The sequence below is a fragment of the Cydia splendana genome, chromosome 2 (assembly GCF_910591565.1).
Source record: "Cydia splendana chromosome 2, ilCydSple1.2, whole genome shotgun sequence".
Lineage (NCBI taxonomy): Eukaryota > Metazoa > Arthropoda > Insecta > Lepidoptera > Tortricidae > Cydia > Cydia splendana.
In genome coordinates, this window is record NC_085961.1 from 23326336 (window position 1) to 23350683 (window position 24348).

Consider the following 24348-nt stretch of genomic DNA (forward strand, 5'->3'; position numbering starts at 1 on the left):
ACAATACCTCGATTTTTTTAGGTAATTTATTGCTCGTCTGCAGAGGCAAGGCAGCGTGGCTAAATAATGTAGGTACTCTACTCTACAACACTCTTTATTTTGATAATGTTGTACACGCTAATTCCGCACAATGAAAGTTTACGACGTTATAGAACCATAGTGCGCTGACCGCCGTTTACTTTTATTAACATTACCTCACAAGTGTTTTAATTAGCATAGTTTCCTTGTAATTCTAATCTCATAAAAATCTGAGCAATCATGCAATTAAAATAAAAACCGCAATTAAGTGTGGTCTGCCTTATCTTCGTAATTTATATTCGTGCGAATCAGTTTGACAATCGAGTCGGGTTGAAAAAGCGAGGAATCCACGAAGGGTCGATGATACATTTCCCTCGTCCCGAGTCGACGGTACCTACATACCATACCTATACCGCGATATATAAGATGAAAGATGAGGGACCATTAGGGCTGTCACACGTTTAGGGCAGAAACACTTGACTTTTTCAGATATTTAATAAATGTTAAATGTTTTGATTACTATTTTACTTTGAATAAATCTTCCGTCTAAATTTACCTAGATAATCACTATAGGTAGGTACTCTGTAAGTCTTTAAAGGTTTGCAGCGTAAGTTACTTTACCTATCTTATAGGATAACTATCAGAATAATACTAGGTATGAGTGTAGTAGAGAAATCAACGCTACTTTATGAGAATCATGCGATGAACGAGTCATTAAAACGATAGAGATCAATCTGAAACAAATGGCATACCTTTTAAAAGGCCGCAGGAAACACGATCTCACATTGGCCTATGGCCCTACACGGCGCAGTGTCACAGCAGTGTCAGCCCTAGCAGGCAGGCGGCGCGCGCTTATCCAAGCAGTCGTCCCGGGCCGCGGGCCGCCCGCCCAGTCGCGCCGCGCTCGCCGCACTACGTCGCTCGCCTCCGCGCCGGCAGCTCGCCGTTCAGCTGCTCTGACAAAACCATAAACTATTAGTGCACATAATTAATTTACAACACAGTAAAAGTGATGATACCAGTTTATCGACTATAAATCTGTGTGTTGTGATCGCGTGTCGCAGGTAAGTGATAATTGCTCAGTCGTTGCCGCGCCGTTTGCGGGGCAAACAGTGACAGTGTGAAACGCTGTTGGAAAACAATGCGTCGGTAACCCTTTGGCTGTCGTTCGCGTCTGTTTGCGTTTTGACAGTTGTTTGCGTTGTACGTTTTTTGTTTTGTGCGCGTTCGTTACTCGTTGGGATTTCTAATTTAAACCAGTCTTTGAAAATGCGAAACATGAAATGGCTTGCGAGTCTTGTGACTTTCTACGATACGCTGCTAAAGTAGGTATTACGTACCTATGCCTACTCTCAAGGATCATCTGAGTAGGTAAATACGTCTGCGTCACAGAGAGTGGCAATAAGCAAGGTAAACTACCGTGCTTGTGGTTGTTGCGCTATAAAACTAGGTATATACCTATCTACAATTGTCTAGTTGTTTCAGATTAGAAAGTAATCGAATAACAAGAAGATAGGTATCAGGAACTACCTTGACTTTATAACTAGCTTCTTTAATATTTTGCTAAGTCCTATAGGTACCTACTAAGAGAGAAGAGGTCCCTTATAGGGACAAATTCGCCTTTGTACTTTCTAATTGTCTGGTGTTACCTCTCTTCCTTGTTTTATAAAATAAAGTGTTCATTACCTAGGTACTTACTTACATTTTTAACGTCCGACGGACAGCTACCTATTTAGATATTTTAAGGTTTCATGAAATTAAATAAGTATGATGATGATGATGATGAAGTATTATAAGTGGACTGGATTAATCAAACTTCTCAGCTAAGTAGGTAAATAGTAGGTTTGCAAATCTAACTTATTAATAGAAATTTCAAATATGGAACGTCTATCTGAAACACTTCATTCACACAGGTGGCAGGTATCTACGGTATCTATTACTAGGTACCTACAGATTACCTACTTATAAATTAAATATCTATATCCGTAAATTACAAACTTACGGCACGTTATTAATATGTACCTACGTAATTTAAGAACCGATATCACGGCCATCACAAATATTTTTCAGAAAGCCGCCTGGATTTTTCTGGCTTTTAATTAATATAGTAAACCGCGTCGTTAAAACGCAAGGCAAAGATCAAAGGCGCCCGCCTGACACCGCGATCAGCCAGACATCAAACATGTGACATGCCTCACATGCTAAGCTGACATGCCTGCGGCCGACGCCTCCGCGTTCGGCCGACGGTGCGATCAACGCCTGATTTGCATGCACTTATTTAAGCAAGCTTGTATAGGTACCTATATCTGTTTAGATTCGTATAAGAGTAATTCTTAATCGCTTGTAAATGTATGAACTACATCTAATACCATAGTTACCTACTCGAACGTACTACCTACATTTAGATCTGCCTACAGGATGGCCATAAATACCGTTAACAAAAAATTATGAGTATTTATTTCTTTCTTACACGTGTTTTACATAATTTCATTAAAATGAAAATTAAAACTACAATCGGTGAACTAACTGAAACAAAACGTATTAATATCCTCAATATACTCATAAATGCCTGTATAATAGCTGTATACTCATAGATAATGTTCCAGCGCTGTACCTATCATACTAATATAGAGTCATTGGCGTCACTGCGCTAGTTTCCGTCCAGCTCTAGTTTGCGCCCACTTGACGAAATTTGAATATATACCTACTTTGCCGCACAAATTTGGACCTTACCTAGATAATTACCTATGATTTATTGGGTATTTAAACAATTTATAACAAAACAGGACTTTATAGCGTGCACTTACTTTTATTATTATTACGTTTGCCTGCGACCAAAAACGTAAATGCCTCCGTTTTGTTTTAAATAATAAGTGAAGATCATATACTTACATCAGTTTAAATCAATATTCGTAGGTTTACTTTAATAAAGCTGGCTTAGTTATGATTACTTGCAAAGGTAAATATTTACATTTCTATCCACGAGTCATCCAAAACATGATACACCTATACACATACTGTATTTATAAATCTGGCTAAAAAATAATTCTCTTTGATGTTTATACAAGCCTGGCGTTCTGAGCCGCAGTGTGAAACTATGTAGTTCTCATTAATAAATTGAGACAGCTTTATAATAATCATAACAAAGATTTATTGCTGAAACCTATTTTTGGTGTCAGCTGAAAATTATTTGTGATGACCAATTTGTGAAAACAAAAATACCTAGGTATCTGTATGAAAATAATCGACTGCTAAATTTGACAGCTAACCTGAAAAAGGCAATGATTTTACTAAATGAACTTCAATTCTGTCGCGTGTACGAGCTTTCCTAAATATGTAGGTAGGTAATTACTTACACCTACTAATTAGCCAAATTATGATATTAATTATGGCTGGTGTATCTTTAACTATTTAAATTGCATTCGCTTTTATTGTAGGCAGGAATTTATTGCATTCCTATGGGTAATCTATGCAGCAACTAAGAATAATAAAAGTGATTTATAACCAAGTGCAAGTTAATTACAGTTAGTTCGCACTTGGTAGCAGGTTGTAGAGGATAGGGTAGGAAGTGATTAAATTATTGATTGTTATTATTACTGGTATAACCACTAGATAGCTCCCGGTGTTGACGCGTCCATAATAAACCTCGCATCTCATAGGGTTGCTTTCGGAATTTATTTTCACAACGCTTCGCCAGCGCCACTAATATAGTTACCTAACCTAGATAGCTACCTAATACCTATATATTTTACATAAGCTCATTATTGAAAATTTAAAATGTAGGTAGGTACCTGCAGCTTATCTGGTACCTCAGGTAGGTTCTATAGGTTCACTCAGTCACCACACGGGATCGTTGCCATTTAGGGTCCTAGCTAAATTGGAAATTCTATAGCGTAAGTATTGAACAACCAATTTAGCTAGAACCCTAAATGGCGCAACAATCGTGGAGCGTGATGGTACGAGTAAAGCATATTATAAAATGTGTATGATCCTGTGATGTAAAGCTGACAGGCCTGCACAATTTAATATCTAAATAAATAAATATTATAGGACAATCTTAAACAACTCGAGCTAGCCCCACAGCACAGTATAATAAATAGTACTAACGTACCCACAGTAAGCCCAACAAGGCTTGTGTTGTGGGTACTAGACTACGCTATATAATAGATAGCCAAAGATAAATACTTACATAGAATACATCTATAGTTCAGGATTCAGGAACTAATAACTGAGATGAACACACAAATAAATGCCCTTACCAGGATTCGAACCCGGGACCTCCAGCTTGATAGGTAGGGTCACTACCGACTGGGCTAGGAGGCCGTTAAAATTTCTACTAAGTATACTTTGCAAAATGAAAGTGGAGGTTTATTGGAGAAAATACTCAATTCTTAGTTCCAGCAGCATTACACTTTTATTACAACTTAAATAGGGAGCTCAATAGCTAGCTATGTTCATGTAAAGCCCGTTTAATGTAACAACAAATCGTAAACTTGACTCGAATCATTCAACTCAAAACTTGACCTCCATGCCTTAGTATTAATTTTACTGCTTCAATGTTGCACAACTGACTAAAGATAGCTCTAATCCACTACTTGGGTGTCTACTTTTATGTTATAGGGCCATAAATACTTATTGCGTTTATAAAACTGTAAATTGTTTTATTTTGAGTCAAATGGCTTTTGAAATAAAGGCGCCAGTGTTAGTTTTCGGCGCACGTGGGTGAACCGACCATTATACGTTTACGGGTGTCATTCATTTGGCGAATCGTGATCGTGATGAACGGATTTAAATGAAAAAAGTTTATATTTCTAGTTGTGTGGATAAATATTAGTGTCCGACCGAAACATGTTTTTTTGCCGAAACCGAAACCGAAACCGAATGTTCGGCTTTGGCTCTAGTTTCGGCCGAAACCGAAACCGAAACCGAACCTTTTGTAGACTTGTTAAAATCGTTGAAAAAATGTTATAAAACCGCCTTTACACACATATTATGGGGCTGTCAACACCCAATGTCCTTGAAATTGATGTTACTTGAGCAGTTTTGTAAGAAATGTACTAGAGTTAGACCAAGATAATTCTGCAACGATTTTGATAACACACGCAGTGCAAGTGTTATTTTAAACGTCAAAACTTCTATGAAATTATGACGTAAGTATAAATAACATTTGCACTAGTTGCACTGCGTATGCTATCAAAATAATTGCAGAATTTTCTTGGTCTAACTCTATTCATTCACCAGTCAAATCAACATGTAGATACAGGGTCAACCAAAAACGCGAGCGCAGCGAGCGCGAATTTTTTGTTGACAATATCGCAAGGCCGGGTACCGATCTTCACCTGGGCCTAAACGTCCGAAGTGCCCCAGTGAGGCGAACTTTCATGCGAAGTCAAAGTCGTGCTTCAGGCTTCAGGATAAGTAGTTGAGCACAGACTCCAATCAATGTCCATTGTATTAAAAGCGAGATATTTCCTTGAGCGCTGGTGGCCTAGCGGTAAGAGCGTGCGACTTTCAATCCGAAGGTCGCAAGGTACAAACCCCGGCTCGTACGAGTGAGTTTTTCGGAACTTATATACGAAAAATCATTTGATATTTACTATTTGCTTTTCGGTGAAGGAAAAACATAGTGAGGAAGCCGGACTAGTGCCGATAAGGCCTAGTTTACTCTCTGGGTTCAAAGGTCAGTCTGATGGCAGTCGCTTTCGTAAAAACTAGTGCCTACGCCAATTCTTGGGATTAGTTATCAATTGGACCCCAGGCTCCCATGAGCCGTGGCAAAAATTCCGGGATTACCTAGGCGAGGAAGATGATGAGTTTTCTTATTATTCCTTTGCCCTGGCCCAGTAACATGCGACAGTGTGCTATCTCATATACTCCGATACAATTAGACAGTGTGCGCGTTATAGGTATTAACAGCCTCTTAAGACTGCGTCGACCGTCTAGTGGCGCCCTCTGGAATTGTGTTTTATAATAAACCAATTAATTTCTGTACCTATACATGAATCAGTATATATGTAGGTACATATTAATATTGTTGTCCTACTTATTCCCCAATTTTTGGTCTTTGTCACATAGTTTAGTTTCATAGTACGAAGTACCATTTCGTAAGTTTCGGCCGGGCCGAAAGGTTCGGCTGTTTTTTGGCCGAAACCGAAACTACAGCCGAAACATGATTTTTTGGCCGAAACTGGCCGAAACCGAAACCGAAACCGAACCTTCGGTCGGACACTAATAAATATTGACTTTAGGCATCAAGGTTCTAGGAATTAGCGATCTAGTTATAGAATAGTATTAACCCGGCAAAGATAGTGTGCCTATGATGGTTTTAAAGATAAAACAATGAGTTTTACCATATTAGGTATATATTGCCTAACCCGTTTCAAAAACCGACTGAGCGTCAGCGTCGTGGTAATCAAAACCATCTATAAACCGGACGAGTATAATCAGTCCTGTAGTGAGTGTAAATCATGCACCTGTGCAATAGACCTACCTTTCTGATACCGACAGTGTTGCCATTTGAAACAAAAATAATTGCTAAAATATTAATATCTATATCAGATATCTACCCAAAACTTGTACCTAAGTATGAAAAGAAACATTCTCTAAAGTTTATTAGTGACACTATTTTTATGTAGGTGTCTAAATGTATACCTATATATTGTGATTGGTCGGCAATGATAACGATATTGATACCTATTGTTAGAGTAGCACCGCTCACAACACAACCTCTCTGCTTTGCCTAATAAAGGTTGACTGGTAGGTAGAGAATGCCTTATGGCATTAAGTCCGCCTTTTGTACTGTAAAGTTATCTTTTGTGCAATGAAGGTTAAATAAACAAAGGTGTGTTGTGAGAGTGAGATATTGACGTCATGGTCCTTCGATTAGTTATCGGGCCATACTCATTTTATAGAGGTCGGTGTGCTTAACATGCTCATTTCACTAAACCTATTCAGTATCCAGGGATTCAATCTAATCACGGGGTTTTCCAGAAAAATTATAAAATCGAGAGTACATTTTGAAATCTTTGAGATTCGATAATCCCTTAGGGATTTGATGAAATATGAAATATATAAAAAAAATTAACGTGTATGTGAAAACACTGTGATACTCAAGTATCCGTGGCCTAAAATATAATACAGATAAATCTGCATATACAGCAACACTGAAAACCGCCGCCCGGACGAGTGAAACGGTTTCTAATCAATATCCAATCAGCGCGCGCCGTAAAGTTAACTAAGCGGGAAATTAGCTGCGGCCGCTGTCTGCGCATGCGTCGAACAGGTTTTAAAGAAATTCAAAATGCTTTTACTCATTCCATTACTGGCGCTGCAACTGAGGTTTATCAGACATACAATCAGTCAGGCAAAAGCTGATGATGACGCATTCTATGAAAATGTCGTAACTCATTCGTAAGACAGATATCTTAATAACTTGCATACATTTATCTATATAATATAGGGTCGTTGCGCTAGTTTTTGTCCGACTCTAGTTTTCGTCCACTTGACGCACACAAATTTGGACTTATTGCAATCCTTAATATCTAAGAGCTCCTTCCCACTGACGTCCAGCTTTTTGCAGGAACGGTTTTCTGCAGGATCCAGTTTTCTGTAGTATGCGTGCAGTATCCCGCAAACAGAATGCTCGTGTGAACCTTACTATAGTAGCATGTATACTACTAAAACGGGATCCTGCAGAAAACCGTACCCGCAAAAAACTGAACGTCAGTGGGAAGGAGCTCTAAACTGACGCAATTGCCCTACCGTCACAGAATAAATAATAGTACTACTAGGTACAGAAGACTCACTCTCTAACAAAACGCGTCTGTTACGATCAGGACAGATATGGCCGCTAGGTGGCGACAGCGCCACGCGCGGCTTCTGGCTAACCACCAAAATTGGTGTGGAACGGATGTACTTTTAGCTACCTGTTGCAAAGCGACGAAATCACGGAGTGAGCCACGCCTGCTACCGTGAATAGCTAGGTTATCTAATAATTATTGTGCTGAATTTCGGCATCTTAACTTTATCAGAAGGCATTAAAAGATATTAAAAAAAATAGCCTCACATCTGCTGGTAGGTACGTGTGGTGGCGTGCTCTTTAGGTACTAAGATAGACAAGTAGGTAGGTAAATTCAGAAAAATTCATATTTTATAGGTAGGTAAATACGGTAAAACGTATCTATGTAGGTATATATATAAGAAAGTTTATCTCACCATCACATGTTTTCTGATAGCTTTACTTCACATAGAGAAGACAGGAACGGGGAAATTAATTATTCGCTTTCACTCAACATTTTATTGCATACATAAGTTAGGTACCTATGTAGATTCCTGTCGATATTTATTGAGAAACTTAATAACTTTATGAAGAAGAGCTTTTACCTATCTATAGACTCTAACCGATTGGTAGAGTCTGTGCTTAAAGAGAAGAGTCGTGAAATGTATTAAGGGCGCCCATACATTCTACGACTCTAATTCTCTTTCCGCACAGACCCTATAATAAGTAGGTACACTGAGAGGAAAATCACCACCAGGAATTAATAAACAGTTCTGTACTGGGGGAAAAAATGAAGTTTTAGTAGTAATCATGGAAGTTTCACTATTTCTGTAAAATTTATTTATTTCTACAAACAGCTCAGTAATACTAAATCTAATTTCAGCAAACAGACTTTAGTAAATGGAGCATTAAACAAAGTTCAGTATTTGTTACAATCCATTTTTATTACTACTAAAATTCTCCGATTTTTACTAGTAAAGTTTGTGATTTTTGGAAAAAAGCATCTGTGATTTCAAGTTATGATTTTAGTAAATGTCTCACTTACATAGTTTTGTAATATCTAAAAAACGAGTTCGCGGGAATAACATTACCCCATTTAAAATAACAATTCAGTTGTTACTATAGCGACATTACAAAGTTTACTGGTATTTAGTAGATAGACTTGTTGTGTTTATGTTCATTGTTGTACCAATCACTAAACGAGTTTTGTAATACCAACACAGCTACTTGCTACGTTCATTTGGTTAGAGTTAGTATTGTGTCGGATGTCGGGCGGGCGTGTCTCGTGTCTTCTTTGTTTAAAACATACTTAAGTTAAATAATAAATTTAGGATATATTGTGGGCCATGGACATATTAACCCGCGACCTACTGTGTAGTTGGAGTCTACAGGAATATATTGTTCTGCAACTTCGAGCTAGCTGTTGTTATTCTAGTGATAATGACATCAAAGGTAAATCTAAACTGTTTGCAATTCCAACCTCCCTAGCACAGGTGCGCTGCGAGAGCATGTTGCGCGCGTAATAACTACTAGTCTCTTTCTGACTGTATGAATAAGAAAGGAATGGGTAGAATATCTCGACAGGCTTTTATAGTGCCTCTTTAGTACAGAGATATACTACCAAATGCTTTTTTATTCATACAGACAGAAATAGAGACGGGTAGCTACCACGCGCGCGACATGCTCTCGCGGCGCCCGTTTGCTAGGGGCGGAGGAATTGCAAACAGTTTAGTTTTTGCCTGTGACGTCATTATCTCTAGAATAACAACACCTAGCTTGGAATCGCAGTACAGTTTAGTAAAACCTATGACGTCATCGTCTCCGATATTGCTAAAGCACGCTTAGAATTACAAAACGGTTAGTTTTCACCCATGACGTCATCACCTCCGATATTGCTAAAGCACCTCTCGGAATAACAAAACCAAATTTCTGAAATTACTCTAGCATACTTCAAATTACAAATATAGAAGTTGTATTTCCTACTAAATGGAAATTGCAAAAGTCAATTTGTTCCTATTAGTTGACTCTCCTTGTTCCCGGATTAAGTTTTATTTTTGTAAATCTAAGTGTGTTTTTGTTAGTTTTTTCTCTCAGTGTACTTACTTACCTATAATAAAAACGTATCATGTAATATTTACCTAGTAAGATTTCTAGGTAGGTACCTTTGTGAATATTGACCATAGCTACCTTATGCCCCTTCGTTGATTTTTTCGATTTTTTAATTATACCTAAGTTACGAACTTTTAAAAATTTGTATGAAATTTGTTTTTCGCTCCTAACTGTTAGAATAATAAAATCGAAAAAAAATCGATTTTTAATACTAAGGTAGATCTAATTAAGTATTAGGTACCTATTTGGATATTGAGGATTGCAATAAGTCTTCTGCGGAAACATATTAGGTTGATATTGAAATTGTACACAATCGTTTTTAGCAACACAAATAGGTACCTAAATGGACGAAAACTAGAGTTTAGCGGCAAACCAGCACAATGACCCTATATACAGGTACAGACAACTAAAGCCGTAGATTGTTTACCAAAACTGGATTTACTAAACACTTGCTTAAGTGTAAGAACACAAATCACCGCATTGAGCCAAATGGCCAATAATTCCCGCGTTATGAAGTTTTGAGTTCATAAATCGAGTTAACGGCCCTAACGTTGTTGTTTCTCGTAAACGGTACGAATGGACACTAAACCAGTCGCGGGTGACGGGTTATCACAAATTACTCGCTACTAAGAAGTAAACTCGCTACTAACCTAGTCTAACTTGTAAATTAACACTTCTACTTACTTACCTATTTAGTTATTTAATTTAACGCTGTTTAAAATAGGTACCAATTTAAGCCGGCAGTAAATATTTAAATATTAAACGTTGCATAAAATATTTAAGAGTGTAATAGCCGAGTATACTAAGGCGTGCGGCTTCTAAACTTCCCAATAAGTAGGTAGGTAGATAGGTAGGTATAATTACCTGGGAGGTACTTGTAGGTAGGTAGTGGATTTGGACGTGGACGTGGACTACGATCATTCTTAGGATTTATGTAGATACCTAGAAAATATATAATAATAAATAAAATATTAGTTGAAATTATTGCTACTAAGTGTGTTCAGTTTATATACTTTTACGATTATAAATTTTTATTCATCATTTTTCTTAGGCTAGGGTATTTATAATATGAATATAAAAGTAAAATATAAAACACTTACAAAACAATAAAAAATACATATAAACACATTATAAAAAACCTAACCTAGGGTGCCGCCAGCAGCGGGGCAAGGCCCGAGCTACCGGTGGTCAGGGCTGCAGAGAGAGGAACCGACGTACTATCCGCGCCGTGTCCAAGATCACCGCCTTCTGCATCTGTCCCTTGATCCAACCACCTAGCGAGAGTCTCTCAAGGTGTTGGTCGAGACTCTTCGCTATTAAACCGTTCACTGAAACGACTATCGGGACAATGATCGTCGAATCAACATCCCACATGGCGGTTATCTCGTGAGCCAAGTCTAGGTACCTACTTACTGGACTTGTCCTTCTCGGCCTTCACGAGATTCTCATCATGGGAGATGGTGATGTCAACGAGCACGATTATTAATATTATTATACTCACCTACCTAATGTAGGTATCTAAGTATTTACATTCAGAAATGTTTAAAACTTAGACAATTTACTAAGTAGATATTTTCATTTCAATAAGTGACGAAAAGTAACGCTGGACGGAAACTAGCGCAATGGCCCTTAAGTAGTCGGTATATATTACATGATAATTATACCTAAATGTTTTTATTGACTTGCGTACCTACCTTCCTCCTTTGAATTTTGAACTTTGCGTGGTAGTGGTAGGTAGGTAACGTAACTTTTAAAGTAAATAAGTACCTACCTACCTAATTTATTTAAACCGTTGCTTACTGGTTGGGTATGAACCTAGTGGATATAGGTTCATATCTAAATGTTAATAGGTACCTTAATTATGTAATTGTACTCTTACCCTTAAACACCTGCCCTTTGGTAGTTAAAGGTACCTATTTACAACTAAATATCCACCTAGGTATCTATAGGTACCTATAGGTAGATAATAAAATATAGGTACTATAGATAACTATTCTTCCCTTGAACTAAAACTACTTTTACAGACAAAGTCGCGTACAGCAGCTAGTCATAATTTACAATTACAGCCACGCGACCATAGGACCTAGGTACCTATTTTTATAGTCACATCACAAATGCTTGAAAATAAATAATATCAACATAAGTAGCAGAACACAAAAACACAACCATCTTGTTAATTCAAGAAACCTGTCCAAGGCACTTCATCATTCCGGGTATCGGAACTGCCAATCTTCCAGTCCATCAATTTGATTTTACTCCGCCCCTCCCCGCGCCTGATTGGTTGTCTGCAAAGATGGCAGCAGCAGAGGCGGGATCGTTGAACTGGATTCGGGGGCGTGGCCCGAGATGTCCGGCCCTTTGCAAATGGCGCCGAATTCCGACCAATAGCGTGACGCGACTGACAATGGCCTTTCGAACTTGAATTTTAAAAAGATGGGTCTCAAATTCTTCAAATGCTTATTCATTTTAATTATTACTGTGCTTATCAGGATAGCATTAGCGTTTTAAATTTATTTTTACTGACAATGGCCTTTCGAACTTGAATTTAAAAAAAAATGGGTCTCAAAATCTTAAAATGCTTTATTTTAATTAATACTATGCTTATCAGGCGGCTTAGCACGGTCGCGTTTTTATCCCTTGTCACCATGCCTGTCACGTTCTAACAAGTACGTAAGTGCGAAAGGGACGCGCATAGTGATAGACGATAAAAATGGAACCGTGCTACGCCCACAGGTTAACATTAGCGTTTTAAATTTATTTTTTAGTTACATATTTTTCTTCGACTATAAAATTATAAACAATAAACTATTAATAATAAATAGGTACTACACTGACACCATAACAAGCTGAGATGAGAAATAAATAAAGAGAATAATAATATTAAATAAGTAGGTAGGTAATGCCTAATAAAATATAAGTAGTGTGTGGTTTTCATCATAAAATACTTAATTAATGATTGAAACAGATCTAAACAGCTAAGGGCGCTAATAAATTATAAACTATGCAAGTAACATTGTAATATTCCTCCCGATTCAATTTGTTAACTTTTATAATTTAATCCAAGCAAATAATGACATCTATACTTGTTTAGTCTAGTTATCTTCCCAACTTACTGGCTTCGAGCTTTCAAAGAACCAAAACTTTGTGACAATACAAAAAAGTTCATATAAACTTCGATAGATGTCACCGCTTTGTTAGTCACAATCACAACCGCATAAGTTGTCGTTACTTTTTAATAGATGGCGCAATATGCACCCAGGAGTCTAGTTCCCTTTGGGACTTGGTTTCAAGTGTTGACTTTTTGTTTTTCATTATTCCCTATAGAGTACATGGTTATTAGGTATTTTACCTAATATCAAAGCTAATATATGTAAGTTAGCTAAACTTAAAACACAGTTATAATAAATTAATAATACAGACAAATACAGATAACTTAAAAAATATATTGATTTATTAACATTTATAGTAGCAAAGATAGTAGGTACTTATTTTTGAACTTGTCAAAAACCTAGTTTTCGTTTAAAGCGACATCTGCCGCTTCCGTCCAGTATAAAAGTTTACCGTACCGTAAGGGTCCATGGTTGTCACAGGGGCAATTAATGCGTTTAATGCGTGATAGATGGCGCTAGTAATTTAGAATGCCCAAATGCGTAAAAAATATTTTGAAGGTAATATCAATTTTAATGCATCTACCGGAATGACAATTTTAAGAACGAAAAATAGGTAATAAAACAGGTTTTTACATAAATAAGTTAAGCCTAATAGCCTATAGGCGGCACTTCCGCAACTCCAATAATAAAGGCTTAACTTATTTACATAAACCATCATTTTATTGATGTTACAGGCCAATGATGATGATGATATTATTGGATAGAAAATTGCGGCCAATACTGCCTATTATGAGATTTATTAGTCCTTTCAATGGGAATGAGAGTTTGCCTCCTGCTTACCTACCTAATGACCATAATCTAAGTTCAATTTCAAAAATGTAAGTAGGTACTTACTCTATTGAATAAGGTACTCACCATAAATTAGATATCGGATATCAGAAATCGTTTATTTGCGAAACATTGAATCAAAATCATTGCAATCACATGAGGGGTTGGTCTGTGATCACAGCATGGCACCGTATAAAGCAGTATTCTTATAACTATTAGGTAATAGGATTAATTTGTATCTAACATTATACATACCTACCTATAAAAAAATGGCATCTACCTACTAATGTATTTTGCATACCTAATCTAGCTACCTACCCCTTTTTGGCTACCTATACCCATTCCATAGTTATAGATAAGCTACTTCGGGTATATATATACAATTGTAGATAGGGTAAAAGTGGGATAGTTGCCGCCACTTTTTGAAATGTGTGAAATTATCTGTATTATTGTGGATACAAGTAATACAATATCTAAACACATTCACAGCCGACTGCAAATCTATGGAACCAAACTGCATGGACAATTTTGTAACAGACTCACAGGGAGGCCAATTCGAACGTACCTATTACATTTTGATATCTAAACAAATATCATTTATCTAGTTATAGCGCAAAATTACCTAGGTATACGAGCAAAATGCACGTGCAAATGGCATCATAGGTAATGTACGTTCGAATTGGGCGAATGATTAATTCTTAACGACTGGCCTTCAATATCTATCCAAATAATGAGAGATTAACTATAACTACTTAAGATAAATTTGAATTAGGTATGGTAGGTATACATAGTTCTCGATATACCTAATACCTTCACTGTAGGTGGGGTTGTTCTCTAAAAAAATTGTGGGATCGTTACAGTTGCTATGTTATCGGGAAATTTCAAAAATTCCTAAATCTATTTTGTTGTTTTAGTTAGGTACCTACTCACAATAAAAAGGCAGACAAATAAGTACCAACCTATAGCAATCTTTGCAGCAACGCTATCCACCTACACATAAATGTGCTATCTTACAAAAAGCTACACTACATACCTATCGCTGTAAAGATTTATCTCTCCAATTTGTTTCCCTAGTCCTTAACTCCAACCAGCACAGGTTATAATCGCTTGGCTCCCCGAACAACAGACGTCACGTAGCTGGGGAGGATGCAGGGTGGTTTGCTCTATCGATCGGCGGCCATTTTAGCGACGCATGCGTAGTCCACGACCTGCATTCTGGTTCCCTTAATCTAATCCAAATTATAATTCTTAAATCAAATTTCCAACGCATCGCGCCCGCACATACGCAGTTTCGTATTAGCGGAAGTGCGTACGCACGAGCTAATACAATTTAAATCGAACACCAAACCGTCAAGTTTTGATTTAGGAATTGCCCTTTCAAGTTGCCTTCAATTCATATCACTATCACTATGCGCGTCCCTTTCGCACTTACATACTTGTTAGAACGTGACAGGCATGGTGACAAGGGATAAAAACGCGACCGTGCTAAGCCGCCTGTTCTAGAGATGGCGTTAATTTCATGCAATTTATTTTACAATGGGATACTTATCCCCGGCTATCTACGATGGATGATATTAGATGAGCGTCCATTGTACGGGGAGCACAATGCATTAAAGAAGGTAAAATATAGTTATCTACTTTACCTTCAGTGTCGGCTTATCATTGTCAGTAGGGCTTGCAAATATTCGAAACTTTCAGGTATTCGAATATTCGACTTTTTCTGACGAGATATTCGAATATTCGAATAATTATTCGAATATTTAAAAAAAAATAAGAAAAGGAACGAAAAATCGGTTTATTATCGTTTTATTCAAAAGCTTTTTCCACATATTGCTAAAATTAATGATATTTTGCAGAAATCCACTTATTGACTAGATTTTATCATCCTACTCTGAAATACCCACGTTTATAAAAGCAAGTAAGTACCTAAAACGCAAAAATTAGTAATTTTCAATATTTCTTGATAAAACTTTTTATTATAAATGCGTCGTTGCGTGAATTAATATAACTTTAACCATCCAAACACGTATGTAAGAGAGAAAACATTTTAGTAGGTAATCAACTAATCACTAATCATTTTCTGATTTAAATTAACTTCTTGTCGTTAAGAAGCCTGTAAAATGGCCTTTAATTCCATTGTATTTTGAATCTTTATTGACTTTATTAGTCTTGGCAAGTTTAGTTTTGATTCCTAATGGTCGGCTGTTATATAATAAGTTATATAATTGGTATTGGAATATTTAAGGGAAAAAGTTGGCTGACTACGGGGTGGATTATTCGTTAGCTAAAGGTGCATGGTTAGAACTAGTTCGGTAGGTTTGGTATGATCAAATTTGTGAATTGCGATAAAGGGCAAGGTTTAGACTTCGAATATTCGCTTAAGGTACGATTTTACTCAATAAACAAAATGACCCTTTATCTTAAAACTTACGTAAAGTTACTTGTACCTAGAAAAAGCATTAGCCGCACCGTAATAAAACATACTTTTTGATTTCGTTTCCTTTGAAATTGAGTTAGGTTTAACTGTATTCACGAAGCCTATTGATAGGAATACAGTAAAAACATTATTTCCTTCGCATTTGGGTACCTACGGTTCCTCATTCACTGTTAATACCCGGCAAAATACACAGAAACTGTAACTATAACGGATGAAAATAGATTTTACCTAGTAATAAAAAATATTCGAATATTCGAAACCTGAGCGGCCGAATATTCGAATATCAAAACAGGTCGAATATTCGACATATTCGAATATTCGAATATTCGAATTGCAAGCCCTAATTGTCAGGTATTTCCATACTTTATGTAGGTACGTACAGCGAGTCAGTGACTTCTAAACACAGCGAATTATTAACACATTCATTGCCACTAAGTGCTACGGGTTACGCTCGTAGCGCGTAGCCACGTCTTTGCCGTATGCAGCGCGTAGTCGCTACGAACAGTGTACCCGACAGTCGGGTTCTTGGCCCTGAATGTGTTAATATGTACCTAAGTACACCTAAGTCTTAGGTAGGTAAATTAACTATACCTAAACCAGCAAGCAATCTAAATAGCTGTTAATCTCAATAAATTACGTTAGGAGATCTAGTAAACGTATTAAATAATATAGGTAGGCGTAGGTAGGTACATTGCATTTTATAAACTTTTAACAAATTTTCTAACTTTAAAATACAATTTTATTAATTAGGTAGAAAACGTTAGCTAAGTACCTAGTATTGCGGCGACTACGAAACAAGCGGCCGTAGGCGTAGAGCGTAGCGACGGCAGCGTAGAGCGCGGCGCCGACGGGTACGGTTATTCGATTTCATTTCAGCTAATTATGTACCTACCTAAACCCTGTATAAAAACGCCAAAAAAGTTATCTGAATCGTTTAATTACTTCAACTATTAAGATTTAAGTACATACCTTTATATCTACTTAAAGCCTGACCAGTAATATATGATCACGCGCCATGTTGCGGAATTTCACGGGAACAATTTTTTTCATACTAAACTCCCTTTACATGAGAATAACAGCGCCCTCTTGACATTATCATATATTACTGGTCAGGCTTTACACTAATAATATTTACTTTTATTTACCTACTTTACTAACAAAATGTCGTACCATGGTCCTATCAAAAAAGTCCAAAAACTATTGCATACCTATCTAGGTAAGAAAGAGTCGGAGGGTCGGTTTTACGCGCGTTATTAATAACGCCGTACTTCCACTCCCGAGGGATGACCTTTTTGTTACGCATAAAATTACTACAGCAGATAGGTATGGGTACCTTTATATGAAATGTTTTTGTATCTATCTATAGACTCAAATACATTATTGCAATGAAGAGAAATAGTTAGATTTTAAGACATCTAGACGTAGTTACCTATACCTAATATACTCTAACGTCTAGAAGATTATGAAAATATACTGAAGAAAAACATTTTGTTGAGCTCACCCCTGATATTATGTAGGCTACTAAAATAAATAGGCATTTTTGATATAATTTAGACATATTCCATACTTGTCTCTAGGCAGGGTAGGTTACATACATTTTCCAGATGTGAATTTATTTTTATTATCTTTTATGAAGTTTTACTTTTTTGTGAAGTTTGATATTTGCATTGATTCATTTACGCAAGCTTTGGTTCCGTTGTTATTCAAAACATAGTGTAAGTTTTAGGATTAATATATAATCTTTATACAAAAACTGGTTTCCAGGTTCGTTCCTAATAACAGTAGGTACCCCAGACTCTGGCTTGCGTAGGTACCTACTCCTCTATACTAACTCCGTCCGTGCAAGCTCCTATTGTAGGTGGATATAAATATAACCTCGGCGTGCTGCGCCAGCGCCGAGGGATATTTTTACAACGAGGGCGACGAACGCCACACACCCGTGCTACAGTTAGGGACTTCATATTATGAATGTGAGGAAAAAATGGACCCGTTAATGCAAAAATTGCAGGAAGTCTTACTTTTGTACATTTTTTTAATGTCAAAAATAGCAGAGACGAGCGCCACTTTATAGTAACACTAAGGCGGAGATAAGCAAAGATGAGAGGAAACGTGTAGGAATCAACCAATAGCATTGGCTGTAATGCAGCGGAGCGGAGAAGAGATGAGGATTACAAACCCATTGCTATTGGTTAATTCCTGCATGTCTCCTACTCTTCTCTCATCTCCGCCTCAGTGGAAAGGCAGTCTTATATCTAACGTTCATATCTGTAACAAACGAAACATAGATGTAGGTAGTAAATGAGATAATTTACGGTTGCAGTGTGTGCAGAACTTGCGCTTGAGGATGAGTAGATAAGTAATTGGTAATAGGTATATTTAGGTAAGAGTATACCTATTTGACTTTACGTATTTATTACGTAAGTATCTTACAAAGCATAAAACGTACAAACCGTGCACCTAGGAGAATACAAAGCCTCCCGGCGTCACGTGCAGTAGGTAATAAAAGTGTGCTATCAGAGGGAGCGACTTTTCTTACATTTTCCTTGGCCTTTACGTGCCCGCCGGGACGGGACGTGACGTCTCGCTAAATTCTGATTATTTCAAAAGATAGGAGCCCCGTTACTTTAGTTCGCATATTTTTGAGTATAGGAAAGTAAGATAACGAAAAATGTTATGGTAAGCTACATATAGTTATTGCAGTTTGTAGTATTTTATATCTATACCCGATGTGGCTACTCACTTCCAAATGATAGATAGACAAATCTGGCGTTCCATGCCTAAAGGGTCTTTATGCTCCTAGTGCATAAGGACCCTTCTCTGATCTGATCTTTGATGAAAGCCACAAATATTTCCCTACCTAGTGCCTATTGGCCTTAATTATAACTTATAAGCGAATCTACTTCGATCTAAATATTTAATTATTTAAAAATAAACTAGAGTTTGAAATGCTTCAACAAAGGTACTTAATTTGTATTTTTTACAAGTAAATAATGGAGTTGAAACTGTAACAGGTTAACATGAGGATTTGTATGTAAGTAATAAAGTCTCTAAATACGTTGGGTAGGTGGGTATATAAGTGTACCTACTCGGATACATATCTAAAGGAGCGTCATTAAATTCCTCATCCGAAAACTTCGTTAAGCCAGAGATTTCAAAGTTAGTTGAAATTCAAATCGCTTACCCTTTTACGAGACTCGGCGGTGGGTCGGCATGGCGAGATAATTAAAATCTTACATCAATGACATTTATGCTGATGCTCAGATTCTGCTTAATGAGGAAGCGGCTCTTTGACCCACCCTTCCTTTGCGTTATGGGTCGGGCGATCTCATGAAAATGGGATTATTTTGTTAATGCCAGATTAATCTAGAGCGATAATTCCTACCTAAATGAGGGACTTAAAATGTATTAATTTAATCCTTAAATATCAGAATGTTCAGCATACCTACCTTACAAATTTAATTAAAATGCCAGTGTAGATCATGTGTAAATATATACCTAGAATCAATAAGAGTCATGACCAAGATAAATCTGCAGCTTGTTATAATGATACCTACTCCTCCTTTTATTCTATCCAAATCGGTGCATTAATAGCTCAAATGGACGGACTCTATGTACATATATGTGTTCTTAAAGTTATTCCACGGCACTTTAGTAACTATAAGGTACCTAGCTGGCTAGCTAGTAGAGGACTTATAATAATCGCATTTTTAGTAACGGAAATTGTTTGCCACTAAGCCATTATACAAGTAACCAAGTGGGCAATAAGTTATGTAGACTGCTGTTTCAAAGTTCCCATCATAATAAAGTATTCAAAGTCGTTGAATTTATTTTCGACTAAATCTGGCAATAAACGAGAATGCTCGTATATCATTAAAGAACCATTTAATAGCTTTTAAAATATCTCTATTTGTAGCAGATTAAACGTAGCGAAAAGAAATCGGAACTCAATGACGTCCATAAAATTTTATATAAAATTTATTAAGATTAAATTATATCTACTTATTGGAGCACATGAAGGGTAACTTTGCGACTTTTGATATAAAATATGTAGTATAGACAATTTATTGTTTGAATAAAGTATTAAGGGTGGGAACTTGAGAGAAATTGTAAGGTAGGTATAGGTAGGTATATGAACATACTTAGCTTGAATGTATTTAAGTCCATATTTATTTTATAATGTGGGCGTCTTTCAAGCAGGTGTGACTAATATTAATCAGATATCAGAATTTTTAATTTTTAAATATTTATTGGCAAATGTGTTTATTGTAAGGTACTTACAGAACAATCCTGCATTCTTAACATTCGACTTAATATTATAACTTCGGCAACTTTTAATCAATATTTATATTGTTGTTCTTCTACGTATGAACTAACGACCACAGCAAAGTATAGATTACCTGCAAGAGGGTATACATTTTAGACACTATAAAATAGGCAAAGGAGTTTTAATTTCCTAATAGGTAGCAACAAAGGTAGGTACCTATAACTACCTACCTTACTACAATTTAGGTTGAATTTTTTTTTAGCTTTACCTTCGATAATTCTAGTTGAACTGACATTTATTAATGTGAAAAGTTATCCCAAGCCACACTTACAAGCAAAGTAAATGGCGAGCATAATAATATCGCTAATATTAAAGCAGACAGGTCCTCCTGCAGCGGCCGCGAGGGAAATCATCACCAACTCCTGACCCGCGAGGAGGAGCGCGAATACCGCCCAGAGAGCGATCGCCATTATGTGCACTTCTAGCGCTGTTCTTATCCACTGCACAAAAACTCTATGCTACTGAAGAGGAAAGTGTTTAGGGGACCAAGGGAGTGATGACAATCAGCCTCATGCATGACTTTTTTTTATTTTTTTAAATCATTATTTATATCGTTGGAACACCGGAAAAAATAAAAATACTTTTATAAACCTTCCTATTATATTATTAAAAACTATTTAGTGGCGAGTCAGGTCATAATGCCATCTCTTTCACTCTTGGTTGGCCTTAACAATTTGTTGAAACGAGTGATGTCACGTGACGTTTCGACCAATGGCGTTGCGTCTCGCTCACTAGCTTGGCAATTTTTTGTACTTTTTATTTATTATTTTGAGCAATTAAATGATAATTTAATAACTAAACGGAAATGCATTTATAACATGATATAACGGCAACATACATGCGAATAAAAAAAATATTCAAATATAAACTTCATGCATGAGGCTAATTGTACCTACTTCAACAAACGCCAAACAAAAACAAAATGTATCGGAATGACAGATGCTACGAAAAGTCACGTGACATTTTCATACATTTTTTTATCAACGATTGTCATCTTGGCTAGGTCCCCAGGAATCCTGAATCAACGCTACAATACAGTTTAATTTATCTGTGTACATGGCAGGTCCTTAATGAGTTTTAAGACTTTGATGAAGCATTGAATCAAATCATTTAAGTATAAAAAATATGTCTTCATACCCAGGTAATTATACGCTTAGGTATATACTGTCAAGCAAATCTTGTCAGTAGAAAAAGGCGCGAAATTCAAATTTTCTATGAGACGATATCCCTTCGCGCCTACATTTTTCAAATTTGCCGCCTTTTTCTACTGACAAGATCTGCTTGACCAAGTATATTAGGGGAGAGTGGGAGGCATAAAAGATGAAAATCCTTGGTAAAAATATTGCACAGAAAAACTATATTGTACCTATGCCTATAAACAATTTAGATTTAAATTGTTTTTTTTTTCTTGATAGAAACCTCCTTGTTTTACTTACCACGATGATTCCTGCAACGAAAAAGACATCGGTACCGATGTAAAGTATGGACATGATGAAAAAACACCATCTTAAATAGTTCACAGACAACGTTCCCTCGTCAGCAGCTTTTGTCAGGTACAGGTCGCATGATGGTGTGACGCTCATTCCTATTCCGTGCAACGCTGAAAACTACGGGATAATGTTGTATCAGTGCCCTTACTCGATTGATCTACTGGATAGTTGTTCAAGTGACAAAGGATCACTAACCCATGTTTACCTAGCATTTCACCTCAGGTTAATCGAGATCCGTAAACATTGCCTTACTCGAGGGCCACGGAACGCACGATCCAAGCGTGCACGCTGGACGCTTACGCCGACCGCCATACAGTTTTGTTTTACCCAATGTAAGGCGGTCGGAATCAGCGTGCATTCCGTGGCCAAGGCGTTATGAGACTTATGAGTCATGATTCATGATTGTCATTAAGAACGAAACAGAATGGATGTAGGTAAGAGCCATCCAACGCTAGCGTATTTTGAGCGTCGGCGTCTAGTCAGCGCTATGGAAAATGGCGTTGCTGCACAGTTGCGTCGACGTTGCGTCGAGCAGCAGCCATAGAGTTGGTTAGATGCCGACGCTCGGAAAACGCTAGTATGGGGTCGCCCTAATAATACCTTTACGTGCACATTTTTACGCGTACCTAACTACTTGCTTTTACCATTTAATTATTATGTATGTCTTTGTCTAATATACGCTTTACGTTGAAATATGTCATTGAATTCCAAGTGGACTGTAGTTTAAGAGGTTGAAGAATGGAAATCCAGTTATATTATAATATGATTAATATGATTATCTCTATCGTCAATCTTACAGTCGTGACTATAAGCAATCGACTACCTTCTAGTTGAAACTCTTAATTTACCAGACTACATAATAATAAATATGTATGCATACCAACGTATAAACACTAATTAAATAACAAGCAGTCCTTAAATTCTTGATGCAGCAACACTGTTCGGTTCTAGGAAGAAATTTAAATAACCCCATATTTATTTTATCACGTGCATCGACTATTTACTTATGTAATAGGTGTACTTTTAATTTCTTTTATATTGACATATTGTGACTTCCATCTTCCATGACTTTGTGACAGCATTTACCACATACATTCCCTCTGTCATTAATAATAGTCATTATCATAGATATACCTTTTTTTTTCTTGCCATGTTATTATTATGCCACAGATTCTAGGTACAATTTTAACGGTTTTTACAAGCAGACTCTATCTGTTCGGAAAGAGAAGAGTCGTGGAATGTATTGGGCCCCATACATTCCACGACTCTTCTCTTTCCGCACAGACTCTATTTACTTTCACCTGTCCCGTTGTCTGTCTGCAATCAAATCTTGCAAGTTAAATTTGATCCACTTCCCGGTTTCCGATAGAGCTGAAATTTTGCATGCATGTATAAATCGGATGACAATGCAATATTATGGTACCATCGAGCTGATCTGATGATGGACACAGGAGGTGGCCATAGGAACTCTGTGATGAAACAACGCAACCTAATTGTGTTAGGGGTTTTTTTAATTGTCTCGATGAGTATTAGTTGTCTGTCGTAAGAAAAGTACAGTCAGCGATAAAAGCTTGTACCAAAAATGAAATTTTTACCAAAAATTTATTAACAATTTTTATTCCATACAGCACTATGGAATCCGTGCCGTGCATGAGGCACTTGCTTAGGTTAGGTACGTAATTGTAGGTAATAGAATTAGTCATTTTACTAGTTCGGGTCTTCAACTAGGATATGATATTTAATGGTTGGTTAGTGCCAAGTTAGTGCCTATCGTTAAGCGTAGATACCAGTAATGTAATATATACTATTATACTGGATATATAACTAGGTATGTAAAAGTAAAAATATAACATTAATTTAAAAGATTTATTAATATAAATATTAAGATCATCATTATCAACAACATAACTAAACGTATAGGTAGGTACGTATAAAAATACACCTGACTATAAATTAAGAAGAAATACTTAGTTAGTTATTAGAATATCCCTTCAAGTGGCGGTCAACCCGTGAATGGTCGATGCGAAAACCAGTAAACTGTCATCCACCAGTGAGTGGTTAATGAGGTGTTGACGTATTTAGAGGTGAAATTGAACGCATTTAAGTATAGTTACGCTCTTCTAGCGCCCAAAATTAGGTAGCGAGTTAGAGAAGGATAGCATACCGTAAGAAACACAAAAACACTTGCTATAAAATTTGTTGGTGAGGACCATTGATTCGGGAGCGACCGCCTAATCCGAGGTCAGTCTCGTTTT

At 36.9% G+C, this 24348-nt stretch overlaps 2 protein-coding genes across 2 annotated transcripts in view; one reads left to right on the forward strand and one right to left on the reverse strand.

The window, feature by feature from the left end:
• The first annotated feature begins 806 nt into the window (after positions 1 to 806).
• LOC134806014 (homeobox protein abdominal-B) overlaps positions 807 to 24348 on the forward strand; it is a 120718-nt gene continuing 97176 nt past the window's right edge. Inside the window, exon 1 of the mRNA XM_063779217.1 lies at positions 807 to 1082. The gene's annotated coding sequence lies outside the window, so the exon portion shown is untranslated. The remainder of the gene's footprint in view (positions 1083 to 24348) is intronic.
• LOC134800502 (uncharacterized) overlaps positions 809 to 24348 on the reverse strand; it is a 28718-nt gene continuing 5178 nt past the window's right edge. The window contains exon 6 of the mRNA XM_063772975.1: positions 809 to 974. Within this exon, the coding sequence (XP_063629045.1) occupies positions 809 to 974 (166 nt within the window). The remainder of the gene's footprint in view (positions 975 to 24348) is intronic.